We start from the raw sequence: 21,394 nt of genomic DNA on the forward strand, positions 1-21,394 counted from the left end.
TTTTAGATTTTGTATATACAAATTACAATAAAATTATTTAATAATTATTTTACTCTGCGCATAGTGATTATTATGACACATGGTCATGGATATATTGGTCTTCTATTTGTATTTGTCTTATATTTTCTCTGACAATTTTTCTATTTCACAAAAGTTTAAAAATGTCTATTCTTCAAAATTTTAAACAAAAACTGCCTATTTCTCCAATTACTTTTAAAAAAGTGTCTAATACACTAATGGCTCTATTAAAAATATGGTCTAATTAATCCCAAAAACTAGTTCAAGAGATAAAAATTGCCACATCACATATATACTATTCAAGGAAACTAATCTCAACCAATGTGGTATATTCTAATAATATCTACCTTTCCTTATATATATTACTTCCACAAATAATTCACTGCACCCAAAAGAACTTCTAACAAAGAGAAAGTGTGTGTATATATGTTGTGCCCACTCTCTGCAATTATCAATCATTTCATGTGGTTACATCGATTGATTTCACAACATTAAATCCACCCCAAAATCGAAGTGAGTATATATATATATATATATATATATATATATATATATTCCGAGTGTAGAAACATCTTAGAGATGGTTTTGGAGGATAGAAAAGAAGACGGGTCTTCTTTGCCACAACCGTCCGGTAGTTTCTCCAAATCATCACCGTTGGAGTTGGATGTCATTGATCCGTCCAATCAGAAAAGTTCGCCGGGAACTGTTTTGGATGGCGAGAAGGTTGAGAAAAAGCCTGGAGGATGGAGAGCTTTTTCATTTTAGGTATTTTATTCGTATAAACATAATTTACGTTTTAGTTGACCAACTCCTTGACCTTTCCTCAATTTCCATAATTGGATACATATAGTTTCTAGAACCCAGTGAGTACTGTATATTATTGATGTAATAGGCCGTTTCATGATTGATTTTGCCTAAATCTTTTCAACCCGATCAGGAAAAGAAGGATTCTATCAAAAAAAAAATATATATTTTGTTCTTTTACGAAGCATCATTAATTTAAATCATATTTTTATTCTTGTAACCGTCGTCCAATTCGTTTGAATTGACACTCGTCCATCTGCTACTTTTATAACGGAAACGGGAGAAATTTGCATCTTTAAAAAAGTTTTAAGTGATATTTTATCTATATTTTTGTTTTGCATTTTTTTACTTAAAAATATTATTGGTTTCCTCTGATTAATCTTTAAATAAAGGATGACTATAAAACTTTTGATTGTTATTCACATAATTGCTGTATTAAATAAAAACATCATTCAATATGAAAAATATGGACGAATTTTTTATTTATAAGAAGTTCTAATAAAATGTGTCGAAACAGGTAATGAGACGCTTGAGAGACTGGGAACGATAGGGTTGTTGGCAAACTTTATGGTTTATCTAACCAAAGTGTTCCACTTAGAACAAGTCGACGCTGCAAATGTCATTAACATTTGGTATGGTTTCACTAATCTCACTCCTCTCGTCGGAGCGATGGCTTTCGCCTCATTCGCCACTCTACTCGTACGTATAAGATTTATCCCTTTGATTGATTGAACTTTAATCTAATGTGTGTCTACAGATGCACACTTACGTACGTAGTAATACTAACTTTATTGGCTCATAAATACATCAAATATGCAACTATTCGCGGCCTAGTGGTGCCAGCATGGGTCTAGTGCTTTAGCGTCTACTGTTCGAATAGTTGCGTCCAACCAAAAAAAAACATAACAACTCTAATTAGAAACTTATTGTATTAGAACATCTCCAGCATTAAGAGAAGGTATGAGGATCATAATCTATTAATATAATTATATCATACCAAATCAGTTATTTATTTAAATTAAAATTAAAAAATAATAATTTAACCATTTACATAGTGTCAAGTGGTGGATACGTTTCTTAAACGTTTTCAAAGGAGAATCCGTATCTAATTCTTTTTCAAATTATTCATTTTTTTTCTTCTTTAATATTTTGATACCCAACAAAATAGTACCGCTGGAGATGCTTATCACTCAATTTATGTGTTTTTTGTGTGTGTGGCGAAAATATTAGGTACTACGTCTTTTGTCAGTTCAGCTAATGAAAGTTACATTATCTTTTTAATCATATCAAGTCAAACCTAATAAAGACTATTGTAAAGTTTATGATAATTGTACTTGTTTGCATTTAATCACAACTTCAGTCTATCTCACATGCATGCAGTATTGTTTGCCTATTTCAAATATTAACTAATAAGTATCAACTTTAACTTCAAATTATATAATTACAATACTAACGAAGAATCGGTTTCAGAATGAATGATGACTAATTATAATGACATTGACAATATGCAGGGACTAATAACAATTACACTCACAGCATGGCTTCCTCAACTCCATCCAGCATCATGCAACAGCAAGGACCCACTCAGTTGCGCCGGTCCGAACAAGCTCCAGTTCGGAGTTTTGATATTGGGTCTCTGTTTCCTCTCCATAGGGAGTGGAGGGATACGACCTTGTAGCATCCCTTTTGGGGTTGATCAGTTTGACCAACGAACTGAGGAAGGGGTTAAAGGAGTGGCCAGTTTCTTCAACTGGTATTACATGACTTTTACTTTAGCACTGCTAATTACAAAGACCGTAGTTGTGTATATCCAGGACCAATTCAGTTGGATTATCGGATTTAGTATCCCTACTGGACTCATGGCTCTCGCGGTGGTTATGTTTTTTGCCGGGATGAAACGTTATATCTACGTTAAACCTGAAGGGAGTAAATTCTCTGGGATTGCTCAAGTTGTCGTGGCAGCTCGTAAGAAGCGAAAGCTGAAAGTTCCGGCAGAAGATGACGGCACTGTGACCTACTACGACCCATCCATCAAATCTAGCGTGTTATCCAAGTTACACCGCAGTAAGCAATTCAGGTACTTTATAATATGTATTTTTGTTTCCACTTATTTAATTCGAGAGCCGTCTTTGTTACTTGAGACGACACTGACTACATGATTTGTTTTCAAATTAGGTTTCTTGACAAAGTGGCCGTGGTATCAGAAGGCGACCTAACACCAGAGGGAGCTCCGGCAGACAAGTGGCGGTTATGTAGCGTCCAAGAAGTGGAAGAAGTGAAATGTTTGATCCGAATCGTTCCTGTTTGGTCGGCCGGAATAATCTCACTCGCGGCCATGACAACAGAAAGCACTTTCACTGTCTCTCAAGCTTTGAAAATGGATCGACACTTAGGTCCTAATTTCGAGATTCCGGCTGGTTCACTCTCTGTCATATCTCTACTCACAATCTGCGTCATTCTTCCCTTTTACGACCGTGTTTTTGTCCCGTTCATGAGGCGAATCACCGGCCATAAATCCGGAATCACACTCCTCCAACGTATAGGGACAGGTATCGTTTTCGCGATCTTTTCTACGATCGTTGCGGGTATCGTGGAGCGCATGAGACGCAGACGCTCCATCAGTGCTGGAGATCCAACAGGTATGACTCCAATGTCTGTGTTTTGGCTCTCTCCGCAGCTTATTCTGATGGGACTATGCGAAGCTTTTAATGCCATCGGACAATTAGAGTTCTTCAACAGTCAGTTCCCGGAGCACATGAGAAGCATTGCTAACTCTCTCTTCTTTTTATCCTTTGCTGGTTCGAGCTACCTTAGTAGTGTTCTGGTGACTATCGTTCATAAGTTCTCCGGAGGGCATGATCGTCCAGATTGGCTGAACAAGAATCTCAACGCGGGGAAATTGGATTACTTCTACTATCTGATTGCGGTTTTGGGTGTATTTAATCTGGTTTATTTCTGGTATTGTGCTCGTGGATACCGTTACAAGGTCGGTTTACCGATTGGAGATTTTGAGGAGGATAAGCGTTCCGATGTTGTTGAGATGACATCGACAAAACCGATCATGTAGGAACAATAATACCATCATTATCGGTCATACTGATACAAATGTCTTAAGAATAAATTAAGATTAAAATTTAAGACATCCCATAATTTGAAAATGTAAAATGTCTCTGCCTAGACATTATTTTTCCTATTCAAACATCTACAAACACTATTATATATTTCTTTTTTTTTTTTAATTTTCTTTATTTTTAAAGACATTTTCATGAAATGACCAATGGAGATGGGCTAAGAAGATGATCGATGTTGTTTGCAATGATTACTATGACAATGTATCAACAAGATTATATAAGTGTAACAAAATTCTACATTTTAGTAGTATAATATATATATATATATATATATATATATATATATATATATATATATATGTGTGTGTGTGTAAATTACGCTCATCATGCTTCTTAAAATGGTTTTTGATCAGTTCGATTGATTCTTCCAAACTCATGAATAGTCTTTTCCTCTTCGTTTAACAGTGGAATTTCATCATCTTAATGATTTGACACATTTCTAGCGATAAACGTAAACCGATGAAAAAAATTGACACCTTTCTAGGAGATCACATAAAAGGTGCCTTCCTAAAAGTAAGCAAGTTTTAAAATCCGTACAAAACTTTAATATAAAAAGTAATTCGTGGTAAGTATAAGTTATAATTAAGTTTTTGTGTTTTTTTATTCTCTCAAAAAAATAAAGAAAAAGCACATGGTATTTTGACGTTTTTTTTTCGTCTATAGAATCAAATGAAAGATCCAATTTAAACAAACAAAAAAAAAAACACCAAAAACACTTAAACGCTTCACTCTTCACTTGATCATGAAACCAAGAAAGCAAGAAATATCCATGACAATTTCCACTTTAGGCACCTGAAGGATCACTAAAGCCTCAATCGACCAGAGGATACAACACAAAAAGATGGTAGATTTCAGTTTTATTTCTCACTTGGAGGACCTTTTTGGCTTCATGATCACAAAAAGTATGTGAGGTGTGAGGTGTCTTAAGTGTTTAGTTTTTTTTTGTTTAAACTGGACTTTTCATTTGATTCTATGAGATGACAAAAAAGAAATGTTAAACAAAATATTAAAAAAAAATTGAAAATCAGGTAATCTCATTACATTTATTATGATTTATATGGAAGAATACAGTTTTCAAATGGCAAATAAATAAGAAATAAACCTTTTGACTGAAATTATTATCTAATGGCAAATAAATAATAACTAAACCTGTTGACTAAAATTATTATCTAACCAAATAAACTATAAATATATTTTGTGTTATGAAAATCTCATTAAATAATATGGAAAATTTTGAATACATAGATTGATACATATATATATATACATGTAAGTCTATATAAATGTACACACAAGACCACCACAAATCATTCTCTTTAAAAATTAATATATTACAAAGACAGAAGGTATATCGATTATAAATATTTATAATTGTTTTTAGTGAAATAGATACCTAGATATATGTTCCTCTTATACAAAATTTATTTTTTAAGAGTAATTTTGAATTTATTTTTTAATAGGTTTTGCTGTCTAGTGAGACTTAAAGATATACTAGGTAGTAGATCCACTCTTTACGCGGGATTAATTGTTATTTATTTTTCTGTTATTTTTATAAATGATTATCTTAAAGATAATATTTTAAAACCATTTAAGTGAATATCATGTAATGATTTGGATAATAAAAAATATGTGTGATAACAATAACCAATTGAATCATTTATATATTAATCTTTTATATATATTAATCTTACTGATGAAGATGTTATTAATATTAAATTGATTTTGTGATTTGCACAATTTAATAAAAATTGTTGGATCATTTTGATGGCAAATTAATGTAAATAATGTGGAAGGTAAGAATTAAAACTCAAATTAGCTTCCGAGCTCTATAATACTGACACATCAGTTTTTTTGGACAAAATGCTTCCCTATTAATATATAGAAGATTTTTTAAGAGTAATTTTGAATTTATTTTTTAATAGGTTTTGCTGTCTAGTGAGACTTAAAGATATACTAGGTAGTAGACCCACGCTTTACGCGGGATTAATTATTATTTATTTTTCTGTTATTTTTATAAATGATTATCTTAAAGATAATATTTTAAAATCATTTAAGTGAACATCATGTAATGATTTGGATAATAAAAAATATGTGTGATAACAATAACCAATTGAATCATTCATATATTAATTTTTGATATATATATTAATCTTACTGATGAAGATGTTATTAATACTAAATTGATTTTGTGATTTGCACAATTTAATAAAAATTGTTAGATCATCTTGATGGCAAATTAATGTAAATAATGCGGAAGGTAGAATTAAAACTCAAATTAGTTCAGAGCTCTATAATACTGACACATCAGCTTTTTGGCCAAAATGCTTCCCTATTAATATATAGGAGATAATTGTTATTTATTTTTTGTTATTTTTATAATTGATTATTTTAAGGATACTATTTTAAAATCATTTAAGTGAACATCATGTAATGATTTGGATAATAAAAAAATATGTGTGATAACAATAACCAATTGAATCATTTATATATTAATTTTATATATATACATATATATTAATTTTACTGATGAAGATGTTATTAATATTAAATTGATTTTGTAATTTTCACAATTTAATAAAAATTGTTGGATCATCTTGATGGCAAATTAATGTAAATAATGTGGAAGGTAATAATTAAAACTCAAATTGGCTTTAAAACTCTATAATACTGAATTAAAATTCAAATTAGCTTTAAAACTCTATAATACTGACACATCAGCTTTTTGGCCAAAATGCTTCCCTATTAATATATATGGGATTGTAAGAAAAGAGCTATTGAATCTTCCACAAAAAAATAACTAATACCAAAATGTATTCATCCCACCGGTTACTTTCGCTGATGGTGTTTGCTCTTCTCATCATCATTCCTATGATTACTGGTAACACATTTATTTTTCATATATTGTTTTTTTTACAAAATTTGTTCTTAAAATAATCTCTAAAATTTGAGAATCTTTTATTGGTTGAGAGTAAATCACCAAAAGCAAAAACCAAATGTGTTAATGTTTACAATTTAAAATATTATAAATTGGCCCTTAAAAAAAAATTGTTGATGAATTTGTTTATGAACTATATAGGACAAGTAGTTAAATACGTTGATCTGGACCGATGTAAGTTGGGATGTAAAAGCACACCAGAGTGCAATCAAAAATGTAAGCTTAAAGGCGGAGGGCGTTGTCGACGATATATTAGCTATATACACTCAGGTCTCGAAGATTATTGTTGCTGCAATATTTTTTTTAATTCCCCCATGGCCCCATCTCTGGTCCGATCATGAATGACTGATCTCTTATTTTATGTGTACTCTCGATCGATTGTAAGAATTAAAAACATATAAATTCTAATATAGTAATTGACATTATCTCATCAAATTATTATTAACAAGAATCTATACAATATAAAATCCTGAAGAAAGTATCAAAACCAAACATTTAACAAAAAACATAAAAAAACACTATTAAATTCGAGAGTTTCCATGCATGAAAGACACTATGAACACTTACGTTCATACTTTTTCTCAAACTCTCCCGTAAGATGCCTCAAACTCTCAAGCTTGAAGGTTGGATGATCGACGTTTTTCTAGTTAGGTAAAGCCTGATCAAACAAATACATATCCAAAACACAGAATTTTACACAAAAAAAAAATAAAATATTAAACGCATGAAAACCCTAGATCAAAGGGAAGATAATTTACCATCTTTGTATACGAGAGAGGGCAAAATAGTAGATGATTTTTTAGGTAGAGGTGTAAGATGGAGTGAGATATATCTTTGTATTAGCTATTTTTTTCTGGAAGATTCAATAGCTCTTTTCGGATTTGTTAATAAGGTTGACGCAAATTTGTAAAGTGCATAAAACTAAACGGGCCAATCATTTAAAATTAAACTAAATGGGCCAATCATTAAAAATTGGAGAATGAGACTTCACGGTTGGTATGCAAAATCTTTATCACTTGGTGGAAAAGAAGTCCTTCTGAAATCTATTGCTATGATCTTTCATGTGTTATGTGTATGCTATATCATGTTTTAGATTAACAAAAAAACTTTGTAGGAAGATTACAAGTGCCATGACAGAATTCTAGTGGAGTAATTGTGAGGGCAAAAAGAAAGTAGCTTGGGTCGCGTGGAAAAAACTGTGTCAACCAAAATCAGAAGACGGTANCGTTTAAAAGATTTATGCGATTTTAATCAAGCCTAGTTAGCTAAACAGGTGTGGTGCATGCTTCACAACCCCGGATTGCTTGTGGCCCGACTCTATAAAAATCGATATTTCATCAAGAAGTCAATTCTGGATTGTGGTATTGGTAAAAGACCTACTGAGGACAGTTGGAAATGGGAGTGATACGAGTGTTTGGATAGATAAGTAGATCTTTGATGAGAGTCCAAGAGCTCCATATAGAATGCAAACATTCTTTGATGTGAATTTGCGGGCTGTAGATTTGATGAGTATGGAAGCTATCGGTGGAATGTTGACTAGGTCAATGACTATTCTCACCTTCTGATGCAAAACAAATTCTAGCTATTCCTACAGCCACAGATCTTGGTGATAGCTTTATCTGGTCTCACACCAAGTCGGGATCATATTCAGTGAAAAGTGGGTATCGGTTCGTGATGACACAATCAATGGCTTTTGATGAGCAACCTCCTACCATGGCAGTGACGAATGCTTTGAAAGCAAGGTAACCGTTCCAAAAAATAAAACTTTCTTATGGTGAATGCTATCTGGTGCATTAGTGGTGTCGGATCGCGTTGCCTCAAGGGGTGTATTGGTGGACCAAAATTGTTTATGTGGCTGCGGGATGAAAAAAAATTTCATACTTTGTTTTATTGTTCTATGGCTTGTCAAGCCTTTGAGGTGGCTAACGTTCCCGCACCTAGTAATGGTTTCTCTTCTACAGATGTTGGAAAGAATTGGGAACACCTAATGCTACTAATTCAGAATAATAATATACATGCTAAGATACACCTCGCTATTCCATGGTTATTGTGGGCATTTGGAAATTCAGAAACAATGTTGTTTTTCAGGGAAAGAGAGCTGATGTACAAGATGTGGTACTGAAATCTTTAAATGATTCAGCTTAATGGAAGGAGATTCAACTAAACGCTTCGTTGGAGATGATGTGGCAACGTAGAGACATATTGACAAAGAAAATGTGGCAGAAACCAGCAGTGGAGGTGGCTAAATGTAATATTGCTTCGTCATGGATTAACAGCTTGTCTATGCCTGGTGGAGCATGGATTGCAAGGGACGAAAACAAACAAGTTATGTTTCATGCTAGAGAAGCATTTACACAAGTAGATTCTCATATGAAGAGTGTTTTGCGATGTTTTTTATGGACATTGGAAGCTTTATGCAACCTACATATTGACAAGGCGGAGCTTGTAATGAACCATGCTGCAGCTATGGATGCTTTTAATAAATTCAAGGATTAGCTAAGGTATTTTGCTATCATGAGAGAGATTCATGCCAAACTTAATATTTTAGTCTCATGGGATTATCATTCAGTTGCAACATCAACAAATAAAATGGCTAATCCTATTGCGCAAAGTGTTAAATGAGATGGTAGGTTTCAATCCTATTCGGCACTTAGAGGCTTTCTTGGATTCATGATCAAGTGTGTTCTGAGGAGTAGAGTAGACAGATCTTTCCTTTCTTATCTTATTTTTGTTATTTTACTTGAAATAGTTTGCTCTTTTGGTTCTATTTTATTTAAAATTAAAAAAATTATTGACTAAAATGAAATAAACAAGATTCGGATGTTTTACTATGAAACACAATCTTAAATGGCAATCAAATAAACTAATGAAACCATTGACTAAAATCATTATCTAAACAAATAAAATTAAACAAAAGAATATTTGTTAATTCGGTTACCCCATTAAATTGTTAGATATACCTTTTGACTAAAATTATATGGAGGAATATGTATTCAAATCCAAATACATAAACCTTTTGACTAAAATTATATGGAAGAATATGTATTCAAATCCAAATACATAAACCTTTTGACTAAAATTATTCTCTAATGGCAAATATAAAATAATTAAACCTTTTGACTAAAATTATAATCTAACCAAATAAACTATAAAAATATTTTGTGTTATTGAAATCTCATTAAATTATTTTTTTGGGTCAACATCTCATTAAAAAAAATGGAAGATTTTGAATACATAGATGAATATACGTATATATATATATACATATATATATATATATATCACAAATTGGCCCTTAAAAAAAAATTGTTGATGAATTTGTTTATGAACTATATAGGAGAAGTAGTTAACTTCGCTGATCCAGCCCGTTGTAAGTTAGGATGTAAAAGGATACCAGAGTGCCATCAACAATGTAGGCTTAAAGGCGGAGGGTGTTGTGAACAATTTATTGACTTTCTACACAATTCTACCGCAAATTATTGTTGTTGCGATCTTGCTTTTAATCATCTCATGAATAATTGATCTCTTATTTTATGTGCACTCTCTACCGATTGTAAGAATTAAACACATCTAAATTTTAATATAATAATTGACACTATCTCATCAAATTGTTAATAAGAAGAATCTATCGTATACAATAATAAAGAATAATCGTCATAGAATTGTTTAAGAAGTGCTTTGCTGTAGCAATGCAAAAATGTTTATCTTTTCTTTGAGTATATTTAAACATTAAAAAGGTATCCACACCAAACATATATTTAACAAGAAACAAAAAAAAAACACACTATAAAATTTAATATTTTCCATGCATGAAAGACAAGATCACATCACTCAACCGCATTAAAAAGTGCGTTTTCAAAATACTACAATGATTTTGTCAAATCTGTCACGAAAACTTATATGTATGTATGAAATTGTAAAGATGAAAAGAAGAAAAATATTCCTCTGTTGGAATTTAGCAATCCATGGCGTCACTAACACTTGGAAACACGTCATTTCATTCGGACTATACGACGCACATCACACACACGTGGCATCATAATCATAACTCCGTTGATGAGACATCAGAAGTCATAACTGATGAGGATAACCTTCATCTATATGGTTTAAAATCTAATATTCTAAAGTTTTAATTTTAATGTAAAAGGAGCCCTCTCTCTCTAAACTCTAAAGAAAATAATGTTGAGAAATTGTGTGAACCCAAAATCGATCTCCAAGCCTAATATAAAATCATGTATTTACTCTTTTTATCTTAAGGTATATTCTGATCCTCGTTTTCATGAATTAACTATACTACTATACATATATAGATTATATTGTGGAGGTGTTTTCTTTATATGTAGAGAGGAAGTGCGAGTGGAGGGAGGGAAGAAGGAAGAGCTCCTTCGACGGCGGAGGAGTTCACAAGGCAAGGTGTTGCTAGCCAAACAGTGGAGAAGGCTTACGACGGAGCTGCGGCGGCAGTAAACGTCTCCGGTGATTCTGATGAGGCGAAGGTGAAGAAGGTGAGAAAGGCGTTTCAAGAGAAGAAAGACAATTACAAGAAGGGAAATGATGATGATAACGATGGTTTGCCTATCAATACGGCTAAGGGAATATAAAAGCATATACTATACCTTTTTTATAACGTTAATATCGTATATTAGATAATTAGAACATTAACATATTTGCATGTATATATGTGTAATATTGTAGTGTAATCTGTAGTGTGTATATAGAAGAATGTTGCGTTTCTTTTTTACTAAATAATATCCCGTGCATTTGCACCGGATATTGTATAATAGAATGTATTAATTAATTTAAATTTATTTAATAATTATATAAAAATTTAACAAATTAATTTAAATATCATTAATATTTTTGACATTTTTATTTATTCAAATTATACAATATTAAAATATATAACTTATTTAAATATAATTATACATATATTATACATATTTCTTAAAATTATTTATTTTTTATTGTTCAACTTTGATAATAATTTTCATTAGTATTTTTAAGCATTTGAGGTAATAAAATATTATTAATAATAAAAACGAAATTTTACTATATGACTTAAATATATAATTTAAGTTTTTTATATAAACTAACAGATAACTTAAAATATTTAATAATTAAAAGCTAAACTATTTTAAAAGTAAAAAATACATATTTTCCTATAAAATTATATGAAGTGTATTCAAAATTTTAAAATAAGATAATTTTTTTTTTATATATTCCCTTTAAGAATCTTAAATTAAGATATATTGCTAGGTTTAGTTATAAATTTTAATTGTTGTAATTAAAAGCTAGATAGAAAATAAAAAATCAATTTATTTTTTATATAGAAAAATATTTCTATTTGAATTAAATAAAAAAATAGTGAATTTTTATATCATTATATGTAGAATCACAAACTTAATATAATGATTATTATTCAAATATAAATGTATTACAATTTTGTTGGATGTAAGTGAGAGTTAAGAAAACTTGATTTGATAATTATATTACAATTTTTTTATATTCCCCTTAATTTAAGTTATATTGCTAGGCTTAGTTTCAATTTTTCATCCTTGTAGTAAAAGGTAGAAAGAATTGCTTTTTTATATAGCAAAATCTTTAAAGTGCATATTTGAATTAAATTTCAAAATTATGAATTTTTTATAATTATATGTTGAATCACATACGAAATATAATGATGAGTATTCTAAAATATATATATATATATATATATATATTACAATTTTGTTGGAGGTAAGAGAGAGCTAAAAAAAAATTGATTTGAGAATTATATTACAAAAATTTCCTTCATGAGAACATTTCAATTTTTAAGAATAAAATAAATATACATGAATTTGTAAGAACTAATCAAACATCTAAAATAAAGACTTAAAATGTTTTATTTAGCTTGAATCTCTTATTATGAGATGGTTATAACCAAAATATTATTATGGTCATCAAAAATTTATTATACATATAAGAATACATATGTATTCTAAATCAAAATAATATAAGAAAACAAAGAAGAAAATGAAAAGTATATAAAACAAAGAAACAATAAAATTCAAAACAATGTAAAATATATAGTAAACAAAAAATATAATCAAACTCTTATTTGGCTATGCAAGAACATTCTAAAAACAAAGAAAATATTTAGGATTTGGGATATGGTGGAGGAAGATGTGAGAATAGTTATTTATAGGATAAAAAGTGATGGAAGTTACATTTCTAAAATAATTAAATTAGAGAAGTTACAATTATAATTAATAGAGTGTTTAAATGAAAATGAATGGAGGAGAAAAAGTCAATTCACAATTTATGTAATTTCAGTTATAATTTAGTAGTAAAAAATGAATATTAAAGTATGCATTAATTTATATAATAAAATGTGTTGTTTAATTAAAAATAAATATTAAATTTTTAAAATTAAATGTCAAATGGACTAATAAAATGAATAGGAATATCTAATTCTCAAATAAACTTGACTTTTTTTTTGTTAAAACCAACATATGTGCATTTAAATTTAACTATGGAAATTAAAAAAATTAAATATGAATAGATTAGAAAAGCAAGAAATATAAAAGAAACATTTTATTTTTTATTTAAATAAAATTAAAATTGTAAACCATGTTAAATATATATAATACTTTCTAAATTAAAATATATAATCAAACTCTTACAAAACATATGAGATATAACAACATTTGATATTGGTGGGAGAGGAGGAGATTTTATTTTCAGTTATAATTTTATTTTAATGTGTGAGTTAAATGTATTGTATTAATTGGTCTTAAATATTGTTTAAAACAATCAAAAATTAGAAAGTTAATAATAAAATTAGAAAACATTAAATAAAAATCAGCCACTAAGGAGAGACCAAAACCTTATTTTTATGTATATGATGATGATTTTTGTTGTTGACTAATAGTATCTGCATGTTTAGCTAAATTTTACTTTGATCAATTTATTAATAATAGTCCATCATTATTCGTTAGTATACTATTGAACATTGATCAACCCCAATACTTAAAAAGCAACCGAACTTTATTGAAATATATCATACGAATAAATTATGTTAATTTTGCTTGTCGACAAAAACAAAATTATGTTAATTTTGCAAGATTTTTTTATTTTTTATTTTTTTTGCTGCAACTCTATTTATTTGTATACATAGTATTTGATACGCACGGAATTATTATTATTTGTGATCAAATAATATATAACTAATTATTAATGTTAAATTAACACTAGTGATGGAAATTTGTGGTTAAAACTTAAAACATTTAACACCTAAACATTTGTCTATGTCATTAATGGGCCAAATAAAGCCCAAACTAAGAAGCGATATCAGAAAAAAAAAAAAAAACGCTGTCGTTTAGCCATTGTTATGCCAAAAAAGCCTAAAAACCCTTTGGGCAAAACGCGAAAATCACAAAGATTTTTCCGAGCTTTGTTCGCCGTCTTCTGAGTGGTACTCCTCGGACGATCATTTTCACCGGACTTGTCGTTCCAAAGGTACTCGAGAAACCTTCCATTTTCGATTTCAAATTCCCAATTCTCTGATTGCCTCATTTTATATCTCGCGTAATGCAACTCCTTCTCCTCTCCTGAAAATGATCGATCTGATTAGGCTTGATGATTCATTATCTGTATCCTTGATTTTGATTCCAGGATTCATCTTAGTAATCGCGTGTTTTTATGTGTTTATAGTGATTGGTTTTGATCTACATCTTTAAGATTTCTTCAATTTTGTACTCTCAAGACTAGAGTTATGATTTTGCTAATGTGTGTTTGATGTATCTTTTGCTGTAATGTTTGTGATTGTGATTATGAGTTTTGCTATGGTTTTTACAGAGTCTTTGAGTGATTAAGGAGAGAACAAAAAAAAAGAAAAGAAGGATGAGTGGTTTTAGAGCTTTTAAAGCACAAGTGCCCGTTGAATGGAGCCAGAGCTTATACATTACTCTAGTGAGAGGTCTCCCTGGAACTAGGAAGCTCCACAGGCGAACACTTGAAGCTATGGGACTTCGTAGATGCCATCGTACTGTTTTGCACTCAAACACTTCTTCCATTAGGGGAATGATTCAACAGGTTCTCTTTTTTTTCTATTGGTTTTATCAATTCTCATTTGTCATGTTCCTCTTGTGAAGATAAATGGTTTTGATTTCTCTATGCAGGTTAAGAGGATGGTTGTTGTTGAAACAGAAGAGATGTACAACGCTCGTAAAGAAGCAGAAGCCAAGCACAAAGCTTTGCGCCCGCCTCTTGTTGTTAGTCATTCCAGCCCTGCAACTGATTCATCCAGCATGTCTTGAGACTACTTTTTACAAGAATGGTGAGTTCTGCTACGATCACTTGGATGATTTTGTAGGGCGCCTTTAAAGTTTAAGATCTCGGTTTAGATGTCCAGAAGGAATTCATAAAGAAACTAGTCCTAGACGCTTGATAAGAAATATTGGTATCATCAGTGTATTTGGTGCCTCTTATGTTTTTGTATACACTGGATCCTTGTGTATGTTTTCTCTCGTTTTCTGCTATATCAAATCTATTGGTTTGGTTATATTTTTGTGGCTAGTGTTTAAAGATCTGGAAGGGGGAGTTCAATCTGATTTTAGTACCAGATTGGTTAGTAAAAATGGTGATTAGGTGAACATAATAGGGTTTTGCAGTCTCGATGAACGAGTTTTTGGCTTCGTTGAAAGTATTGAGAGAGAAAGGTAGATGCTGAAATATTCATTACTTAATACTTGTTACAAAAAAATATAGAACTCTCGATAAATCTCTTATGACAAATGTATTGTATCAAGAACCAAAATTTGAAATACATATCAAATACAGAAAACCTTTTTTTTATGTACTATACAAACTATCCTAAAGTTTCATCATCATAACTCATTCATCCTTGAAGAAAATCTGTAGGTGTGAGCCAAAACATCTGACAATTCCAAGATCTTGGCTTGTATATTTCTACGTTTTTCTTACTTTCCCATTCAAAAACGCTCAGATTCTGAGGCCCTGATCCTCCTCTACTTGGATCGTCGCCATCAATGAAATAAACTGAGTTGTCTTTGATAAATCCTCTATATCCGTTTACACCTGCTGAAACCGCTTTACATCTACCTTGAGTGCTCAAGAACAAAGCTCTTCCTCTCAAGCTTATCACCTTTGTCCATTCGTTAGTCTTGGAACTGAATTCGTAAATCTCGAAATAGGTTGTGAAATCACAATCGTCGTTAAGCTCTAGCTTCTTAAGAACCACCCACAGTCCGTTGTAACCCAACTCTGCAAAGTATTTCCTGCAAGTGTCGTACCGAAACGGCGAGGCGCTGCGAAAAGGAATAGCTTTTGGATTTGGATTGTTAGGACTAAGCTCACAGTGATATATCTCTCCGCACCTATCGATAGCGAAGAACAGGCCGTTGCAGAACACAATGTCATCGACAGAAGAGGTAACAGATTCCAAATCTGTCCACTGTTTATCTCCGCGTCTGCAGAATGCTAGCTTCCTATCATTGTTGTAGATTACAAGCACAGCCCAATCAGCTTCTAATGAACTTGTTGAAGAGACTGCTTTCTTTACAAAGTGCTTAAGAGCTTCAGAGTCTGGAAAGGTTGCTTGGGATTGAAGCAACTGCTGAACATCCACGAAAGATATCAAAGGTGGCAGAGAAGTAACGCTGTTGGTAAATGGTTTTCTTAAATGAACCTCAAACGGGTAAGAAGCATTGACCGTCAACAAAAACCCTTGCGTGCCGCCACAAACCCATGTTTGTTTATTCTCTGAGAATCCAAAATATCCCGGTGACAAAACCCCAAACTGGTCGGAGAATAAAATATCTTCATCGGAAGAGACATGAGAAACAAAGAGAAAAGAATCAAACTTGCGACTGTACACGGCAGAAGAAGAATCTCTCCAAGTAGAACAGACGGTGGCACAGGTTTGAAAGTCTCTGGCATAGTTTAGGCTGTGGAATACAGCGTCTAGAAGCTCCGGTAAAAACTCCGACCACGACAAAGATGATACAGCCATGATTATATTAGGGTACGGAGAAAAAAAAACCGGAGCTTGTCAAATAATGAAACAGAAGCGTTTCTTATATACTTGTTAGAAGCTTGGAAACCACGCAAACGTGGGGATCAAGTTTGACCAACACCTTTGTCGGCTACTTGCGTTAAGTTTAGGTCAAACCGCCACAAAAAAAATCCATAGACAAGCCCATTAATATTTTAAGATCCAATAAGTTCATGATTCACATAAGACTTTGACCGATAAAGAAAGTTTCTGGTCAAAGTGAAACAAAGCCTGCCAAATTTAATCAAAATCCGATTCAAGAAAACCATTAATATCACACAATCTTATGGAAACCCATAAAAGACCACTAAAAGCAGAATAGACTCAGGTCGTTTGCACCACCGCCGGTCTGATGAAGCATTGCATCAATCTCATCTCCATCTTCCATATCAAGCTGTAAGATCAGAAAATTCTCGGTTTAGGAAACTATACAATCCTGAAAAAAAACCGGAAAATGGTAAAAGGGGTACAGAGAGTGAGTGATTTGACCTCATCTGGAGTCTGCTCAGCACGAAGACGACGCCCATCAAACAAGAAAGCAATTGAGTTGAAATCCACAGATTGGCGATCACAGTAAGCGTTCATGAGCTTTTTGAGCTGAGTGCTTCTCTTGATCCTAAAGAAGACTTCATTACCATCCTAAGTAACACAAGATAAAACATCAATGATTAGTTACTTCAATAAGAGTATCCAAAATATTCTTAACTAACCAACAACCAACAACCAAAAAGGGCCTAACAATGATACTCAAATAAGAGTAACAAAGATCACAACAGCACAACTTCCATATCAACAACAATAGTCATAATTGGCTAAGCTTAGATACAACACAACAACAACTCACTCGTAGATAATCACACTATGTCTCTCTCACACACACCACACACATACATACAAGTCCTGTTCCAATTATGACAAAACACAACTCACAATTCTCAAATAAGTTTTGTTTTGCTTCAAAATTTCAATTGTTTAAGCCAATTAAAAGTCACGCTTACACAGTAATCACTACATATACAAACAAAACATACACAAGCTTACCCTGAGGATAACGCAGACAAACCTCAAACCCTAGAATTGAAAGCAATCAGAAGCTATAAAAACCCTAATCACACACAGAACCTATGAGCCAGAAAACGAATCGTCACAATAATGCAAGAAACAGAAAGCGAGAGAGAGAGAACACAAAACCTGTCCCTTGACTTTGAGATTGATGTGAGCTCCTTGGTCGGGCTTCTTGTCTTCTTCCGGAGTAGCAGACATCTTACCTCTTTATCGAATTATAAGGTTCGGCGATGGAAACAAAGAAAAAAAAACACTCCGATCTGCGATATAGACGAAGCCCTAAAGAGAGATTCGCGGGATTGCAGAATTGAGGGTTAGAGAGAAAGAGACTTCGGCAGAGAACAAAAAGACTGAAACCACTAGAGACTTTGGTCGCATCGGATTCTTGTAGTGTTTATCCTACGGTCCATAATCATTGATCCTCTATCATCCGACGGCTTGGAGAGAGCGTATAATCTTTAGTTTAAAACTCTGTCGTTTTAAATTCTCAGCATTCAGAATGGGCTTATGGGCTCGTTACTTATAGGTAAAGTTAGAACCCATTTGTGTGAAGAAATCTAAACTTTAAAATTGAATCCCAAAAAAAAACAAAAGAAAATCTAACTGTAGATGTGTGACTTCATCAACTCCTTAGATTTTCTTCTCTTTCGAGATAATTGTGCAACGGGTTAGAAAGAATCAATGAAACAACTACTCTTTACTAGAAACGTTTAAGCTTTGGGGAAATAAGAAAAGTTTAAGCTGTTGAATACATAGTCCAGAAGCTCCGAACGTAATAAGTAAATAACGCCATTGTTGAGGTCATGTTCAGATTGATTAAACGGCTTAGCTTGAAAAAGAAGAAGAAAGCGTTCTTATGAAGCCAATTAGCCAAATGCCATATACTTAACTAAACTTGCTTTTAGTATAAAGGCTATAAGCTACTACTTCTTAAGTCTTCCATAACGAACGCATTAATATTATAGGATCCAATAACTTCCATGACATACATAGAAAAATGACCAGTAGGGTAAGTATTACAAAGCCTGCCAAGTTATTCATAATTAAAGCCGATTATGATCGAAAACCATATAAGACCACTGACGTTGATCTGCTCGTAGACCACCACTCATCGTTCGGAAAGCGTCGATCTCATCTCCATCTTCCATATCAAGCTATGAAATTAGAGATTCTTGGCTTAGGAAATGATAATCTTTTTGAAAAACATATAAATTGTAAAAGGGAAAGGATAAAAAGAAAGTGATTTGCCTCATGTGGAGTGTCCTCACGACGGATACGAGTCCCATCAAACATGAAAGCGAATGCGTCCAGTTTCAAACCTCGGCGGTCGCAGTAAGCATACATGATTTTTCTCAGCGGAGTGCTTTTCTTGATTTTAAATAAGACTTCATCTCCATCCTGTGAGTATCACCAATCAAGAAAAAGAAATAAGATCTACGATTCCTACTACTTCAAATTATGATCACAGTTTGCAGAAGAGTGTTATCAAAGTTCTCGTATAAGAAACTGTCTAGTATCACCAACAACAAAACAAGGAGAAAGAGAACAGAGTTACAAAAACCTGGCTCTTGACTTTAAGAATGATTTGAGGTTTTTGGTCTTCGGGCTTCTTGTCTTCTTCTTGAGAACTAGACATCTTTCTTTTACCAGATTCTTCGTCCGGAGGAAGGCCTTAAGGGAGAGAGAATGAGGGGTTGACTTTTAAGAAAGAGTCTCGAGAGAGAATAAATAAAATGACTGGAAAGGAAAACCAGATCTTGGTCGTCTCGGATTCTTGTGGTGTTTATCGAACGGTTCATAATCACTGGTCGCTTATCATCAGACGGCTGGGAGAGCATAGAGTCCGTACTTTAAAAAATAGTGTTGTTTTAATCAACTAAATGACTAATCAAGCATTCGTAATGGGCTGATTTTAGATCAAATAAGGCTACTAAGCTCAGATGTCGTGGGCTTAGTTAGTTTATTTTACGTTAATTTTCTTATACATATAAATATTTTATGTACCTATAAAGTCTATAATAATCCAATAATGTAAAAATACCAGTTTTAAAAATATAAAATAAATAAATAAATTGCACATTTAAAAGTTTTAGAAACCCTTATCAAACATAATTTATGATATAGATATTATGTATATATATATATATATATATAATTTTTGACGAATGCTGTCAAAAAAAGAAATAAATAACATTCGGATAGCTGATCTCTTCATTAATTGTATATTCTTTTATTGATTGATGCTCTAATGCATGCATGTTTATTTGTTAATTTTAAATAAGTATGTGTATACGTCGTAGTGTGTGAATGGGTTGATCTATATGTTTCGTGACGACTATTATTATTTCGGCCCGACATTATAATATATCTTTTTCAGTTGTACATTAGGATATATTAGGATTTGATCCTAACGTAAAGAACTAAAGATCAATGAGAAGGCTTAAACATTCCTATCTAAATCTCAACTTGGTGGACAGCATTCAAGCGACCTACCTCATTGAATTCTTTCTCTTGGTTGATAAGAAACTAATAATGAATGATGTTGCATACATACAAATATATTAGTTTACGTTCATATTTAGAATAGGGTCATACTAGTTACAAAATAAGTCAATCTGAAGGTGACACCTGTCTGACTCTGGATAATATAATGTTTTCAATTTTTATGGACTTCTCATTGTGTTTCATTTTCAATCCCTGTACCGACTTAATAAGGACTTACGAACCTAGACGAAACATACCGTCCGATGTCGACGAAATCACATAAATATTATATAATGTAAAGTTACTAATTATATTTGTCATGTATATGTAAACCAGCATGCAGTGATTATAATATCACCACCATTTAAGCAAGTTGATACAAACACAATAACATATCTTGGATTCATTATATATTGGTCTCAATCGCCGAAGGTCAATGTCTAAATTTGAGATTGTCGTAGTTACCCATTTGTATTGAGGTTTATGTCCAGAAATATTGTTATCAGTTTTATTTTAATTAGAAGGAGATATTAATATAGATAGCAAGAGAGTTCAATTTGTGTAGGACAACTAAAAACTCTATACAAATAGGTTTTTTTTTTGTCCATGGACGGAAACCTAATATCTGGAGTCTGGACCATTGAGATTATAGAATTGAAAAAAGGTGTTTGCTTAACTAACCTTACAAGTTTCGTATTTGCTCCACACACCATCTAAACGCGTTCAACTAGGCAGTAACCCAAGTTGCAAAGTCAAAATATTAGTTACAACTAACTTGTAAATAAAACCTATGTACTACAATCAAATAAATCTCGTCAATTTTTCAAGACATATCTGAAACACCCTTGTCAATATAATAACTCCAAGCAAGCAAAAAAAAAGAAAGAAAGAAAAGGACAGAAT

The 21,394-nt window shown here is 32.0% G+C and overlaps 7 protein-coding genes across 7 annotated transcripts; 4 read left to right on the forward strand and 3 right to left on the reverse strand.

Annotated features, from left to right (window-relative positions):
• Positions 575–4,017, forward strand: LOC104726048 (protein NRT1/ PTR FAMILY 2.13-like). The gene is made up of 4 exons (XM_010444820.2): positions 575–783; positions 1,340–1,521; positions 2,334–2,899; positions 2,998–4,017. The coding sequence occupies exons 1-4, from the start codon at positions 762–764 to the stop codon at positions 3,887–3,889; spliced, it is 1,662 nt and encodes a 553-aa protein (XP_010443122.1). The 5' UTR covers positions 575–761; the 3' UTR covers positions 3,890–4,017.
• Positions 6,746–7,276, forward strand: LOC109127602 (putative defensin-like protein 84). The gene is made up of 2 exons (XM_019232561.1): positions 6,746–6,831; positions 7,030–7,276. The coding sequence occupies exons 1-2, from the start codon at positions 6,762–6,764 to the stop codon at positions 7,227–7,229; spliced, it is 270 nt and encodes an 89-aa protein (XP_019088106.1). The 5' UTR covers positions 6,746–6,761; the 3' UTR covers positions 7,230–7,276.
• On the forward strand, positions 11,009–11,692 carry LOC104726049. The gene is made up of 2 exons (XM_010444821.2): positions 11,009–11,145; positions 11,232–11,692. The coding sequence occupies exons 1-2, from the start codon at positions 11,068–11,070 to the stop codon at positions 11,487–11,489; spliced, it is 336 nt and encodes a 111-aa protein (XP_010443123.1). The 5' UTR covers positions 11,009–11,067; the 3' UTR covers positions 11,490–11,692.
• On the forward strand, positions 14,275–15,434 carry LOC104726050 (50S ribosomal protein L30-like). The gene is made up of 3 exons (XM_010444822.2): positions 14,275–14,385; positions 14,725–14,961; positions 15,048–15,434. The coding sequence occupies exons 2-3, from the start codon at positions 14,770–14,772 to the stop codon at positions 15,183–15,185; spliced, it is 330 nt and encodes a 109-aa protein (XP_010443124.1). The 5' UTR covers positions 14,275–14,385; positions 14,725–14,769; the 3' UTR covers positions 15,186–15,434.
• Positions 15,589–16,947, reverse strand: LOC104726051 (putative F-box protein At5g55150). Its single transcript, XM_010444823.1, has one exon. It carries the CDS (start codon positions 16,898–16,900, stop codon positions 15,767–15,769), a length of 1,134 nt encoding a protein of 377 aa, XP_010443125.1. The 5' UTR covers positions 16,901–16,947; the 3' UTR covers positions 15,589–15,766.
• LOC104726054 (small ubiquitin-related modifier 2-like) lies at positions 17,072–18,350 on the reverse strand. Its single transcript, XM_010444825.1, has 3 exons — positions 18,134–18,350; positions 17,432–17,581; positions 17,072–17,336 (listed from the first exon to the last, which is right to left on the reverse strand). The coding sequence occupies exons 1-3, from the start codon at positions 18,203–18,205 to the stop codon at positions 17,250–17,252; spliced, it is 309 nt and encodes a 102-aa protein (XP_010443127.1). The 5' UTR covers positions 18,206–18,350; the 3' UTR covers positions 17,072–17,249.
• On the reverse strand, positions 18,943–20,043 carry LOC104726053 (small ubiquitin-related modifier 3-like). The gene is made up of 3 exons (XM_010444824.2): positions 19,569–20,043; positions 19,256–19,405; positions 18,943–19,161 (listed from the first exon to the last, which is right to left on the reverse strand). Exons 1-3 carry the CDS (start codon positions 19,641–19,643, stop codon positions 19,051–19,053), a joined length of 336 nt encoding a protein of 111 aa, XP_010443126.1. The 5' UTR covers positions 19,644–20,043; the 3' UTR covers positions 18,943–19,050.

The sequence above is a fragment of the Camelina sativa genome, chromosome 11 (assembly GCF_000633955.1).
Source record: "Camelina sativa cultivar DH55 chromosome 11, Cs, whole genome shotgun sequence".
In the NCBI taxonomy this organism is placed as follows: Eukaryota; Viridiplantae; Streptophyta; class Magnoliopsida; order Brassicales; family Brassicaceae; genus Camelina; species Camelina sativa.

What these genes read in the sequence shown, in the direction of transcription:
- LOC104726051 (XM_010444823.1), bottom strand. Translation starts at nt 16,900, where the DNA reads ATGGCTGTATCATCTTTGTCGTGGTCGGAGTTTTTACCGGAGCTTCTA.
- LOC104726050 (XM_010444822.2), top strand. Translation starts at nt 14,770, where the DNA reads ATGAGTGGTTTTAGAGCTTTTAAAGCACAAGTGCCCGTTGAATGGAGC. An exon ending in TTAGGGGAATGATTCAACAG is followed by an intron (nt 14,962 to 15,047) that starts GTTCTCTTTTTT and finishes TTCTCTATGCAG; the next exon opens with GTTAAGAGGATGGTTGTTGT.
- LOC104726048 (XM_010444820.2), top strand. Translation starts at nt 762, where the DNA reads ATGGAGAGCTTTTTCATTTTAG. An exon ending in GGAGAGCTTTTTCATTTTAG is followed by an intron (nt 784 to 1,339) that starts GTATTTTATTCG and finishes GTGTCGAAACAG; the next exon opens with GTAATGAGACGCTTGAGAGA. An exon ending in CACCGCAGTAAGCAATTCAG is followed by an intron (nt 2,900 to 2,997) that starts GTACTTTATAAT and finishes TTTTCAAATTAG; the next exon opens with GTTTCTTGACAAAGTGGCCG.
- LOC104726049 (XM_010444821.2), top strand. Translation starts at nt 11,068, where the DNA reads ATGTTGAGAAATTGTGTGAACCCAAAATCGATCTCCAAGCCTAATATA. An exon ending in TTTACTCTTTTTATCTTAAG is followed by an intron (nt 11,146 to 11,231) that starts GTATATTCTGAT and finishes CTTTATATGTAG; the next exon opens with AGAGGAAGTGCGAGTGGAGG.
- LOC104726053 (XM_010444824.2), bottom strand. Translation starts at nt 19,643, where the DNA reads ATGTCTAGTTCTCAAGAAGAAGACAAGAAGCCCGAAGACCAAAAACCT. An exon ending in TTCTTAAAGTCAAGAGCCAG is followed by an intron (nt 19,406 to 19,568) that starts GTTTTTGTAACT and finishes TGATACTCACAG; the next exon opens with GATGGAGATGAAGTCTTATT. An exon ending in GTGAGGACACTCCACATGAG is followed by an intron (nt 19,162 to 19,255) that starts GCAAATCACTTT and finishes CTAATTTCATAG; the next exon opens with CTTGATATGGAAGATGGAGA.
- LOC104726054 (XM_010444825.1), bottom strand. Translation starts at nt 18,205, where the DNA reads ATGTCTGCTACTCCGGAAGAAGACAAGAAGCCCGACCAAGGAGCTCAC. An exon ending in ATCTCAAAGTCAAGGGACAG is followed by an intron (nt 17,582 to 18,133) that starts GTTTTGTGTTCT and finishes TGTGTTACTTAG; the next exon opens with GATGGTAATGAAGTCTTCTT. An exon ending in CTGAGCAGACTCCAGATGAG is followed by an intron (nt 17,337 to 17,431) that starts GTCAAATCACTC and finishes CTGATCTTACAG; the next exon opens with CTTGATATGGAAGATGGAGA.
- LOC109127602 (XM_019232561.1), top strand. Translation starts at nt 6,762, where the DNA reads ATGTATTCATCCCACCGGTTACTTTCGCTGATGGTGTTTGCTCTTCTC. An exon ending in CATCATTCCTATGATTACTG is followed by an intron (nt 6,832 to 7,029) that starts GTAACACATTTA and finishes TGAACTATATAG; the next exon opens with GACAAGTAGTTAAATACGTT.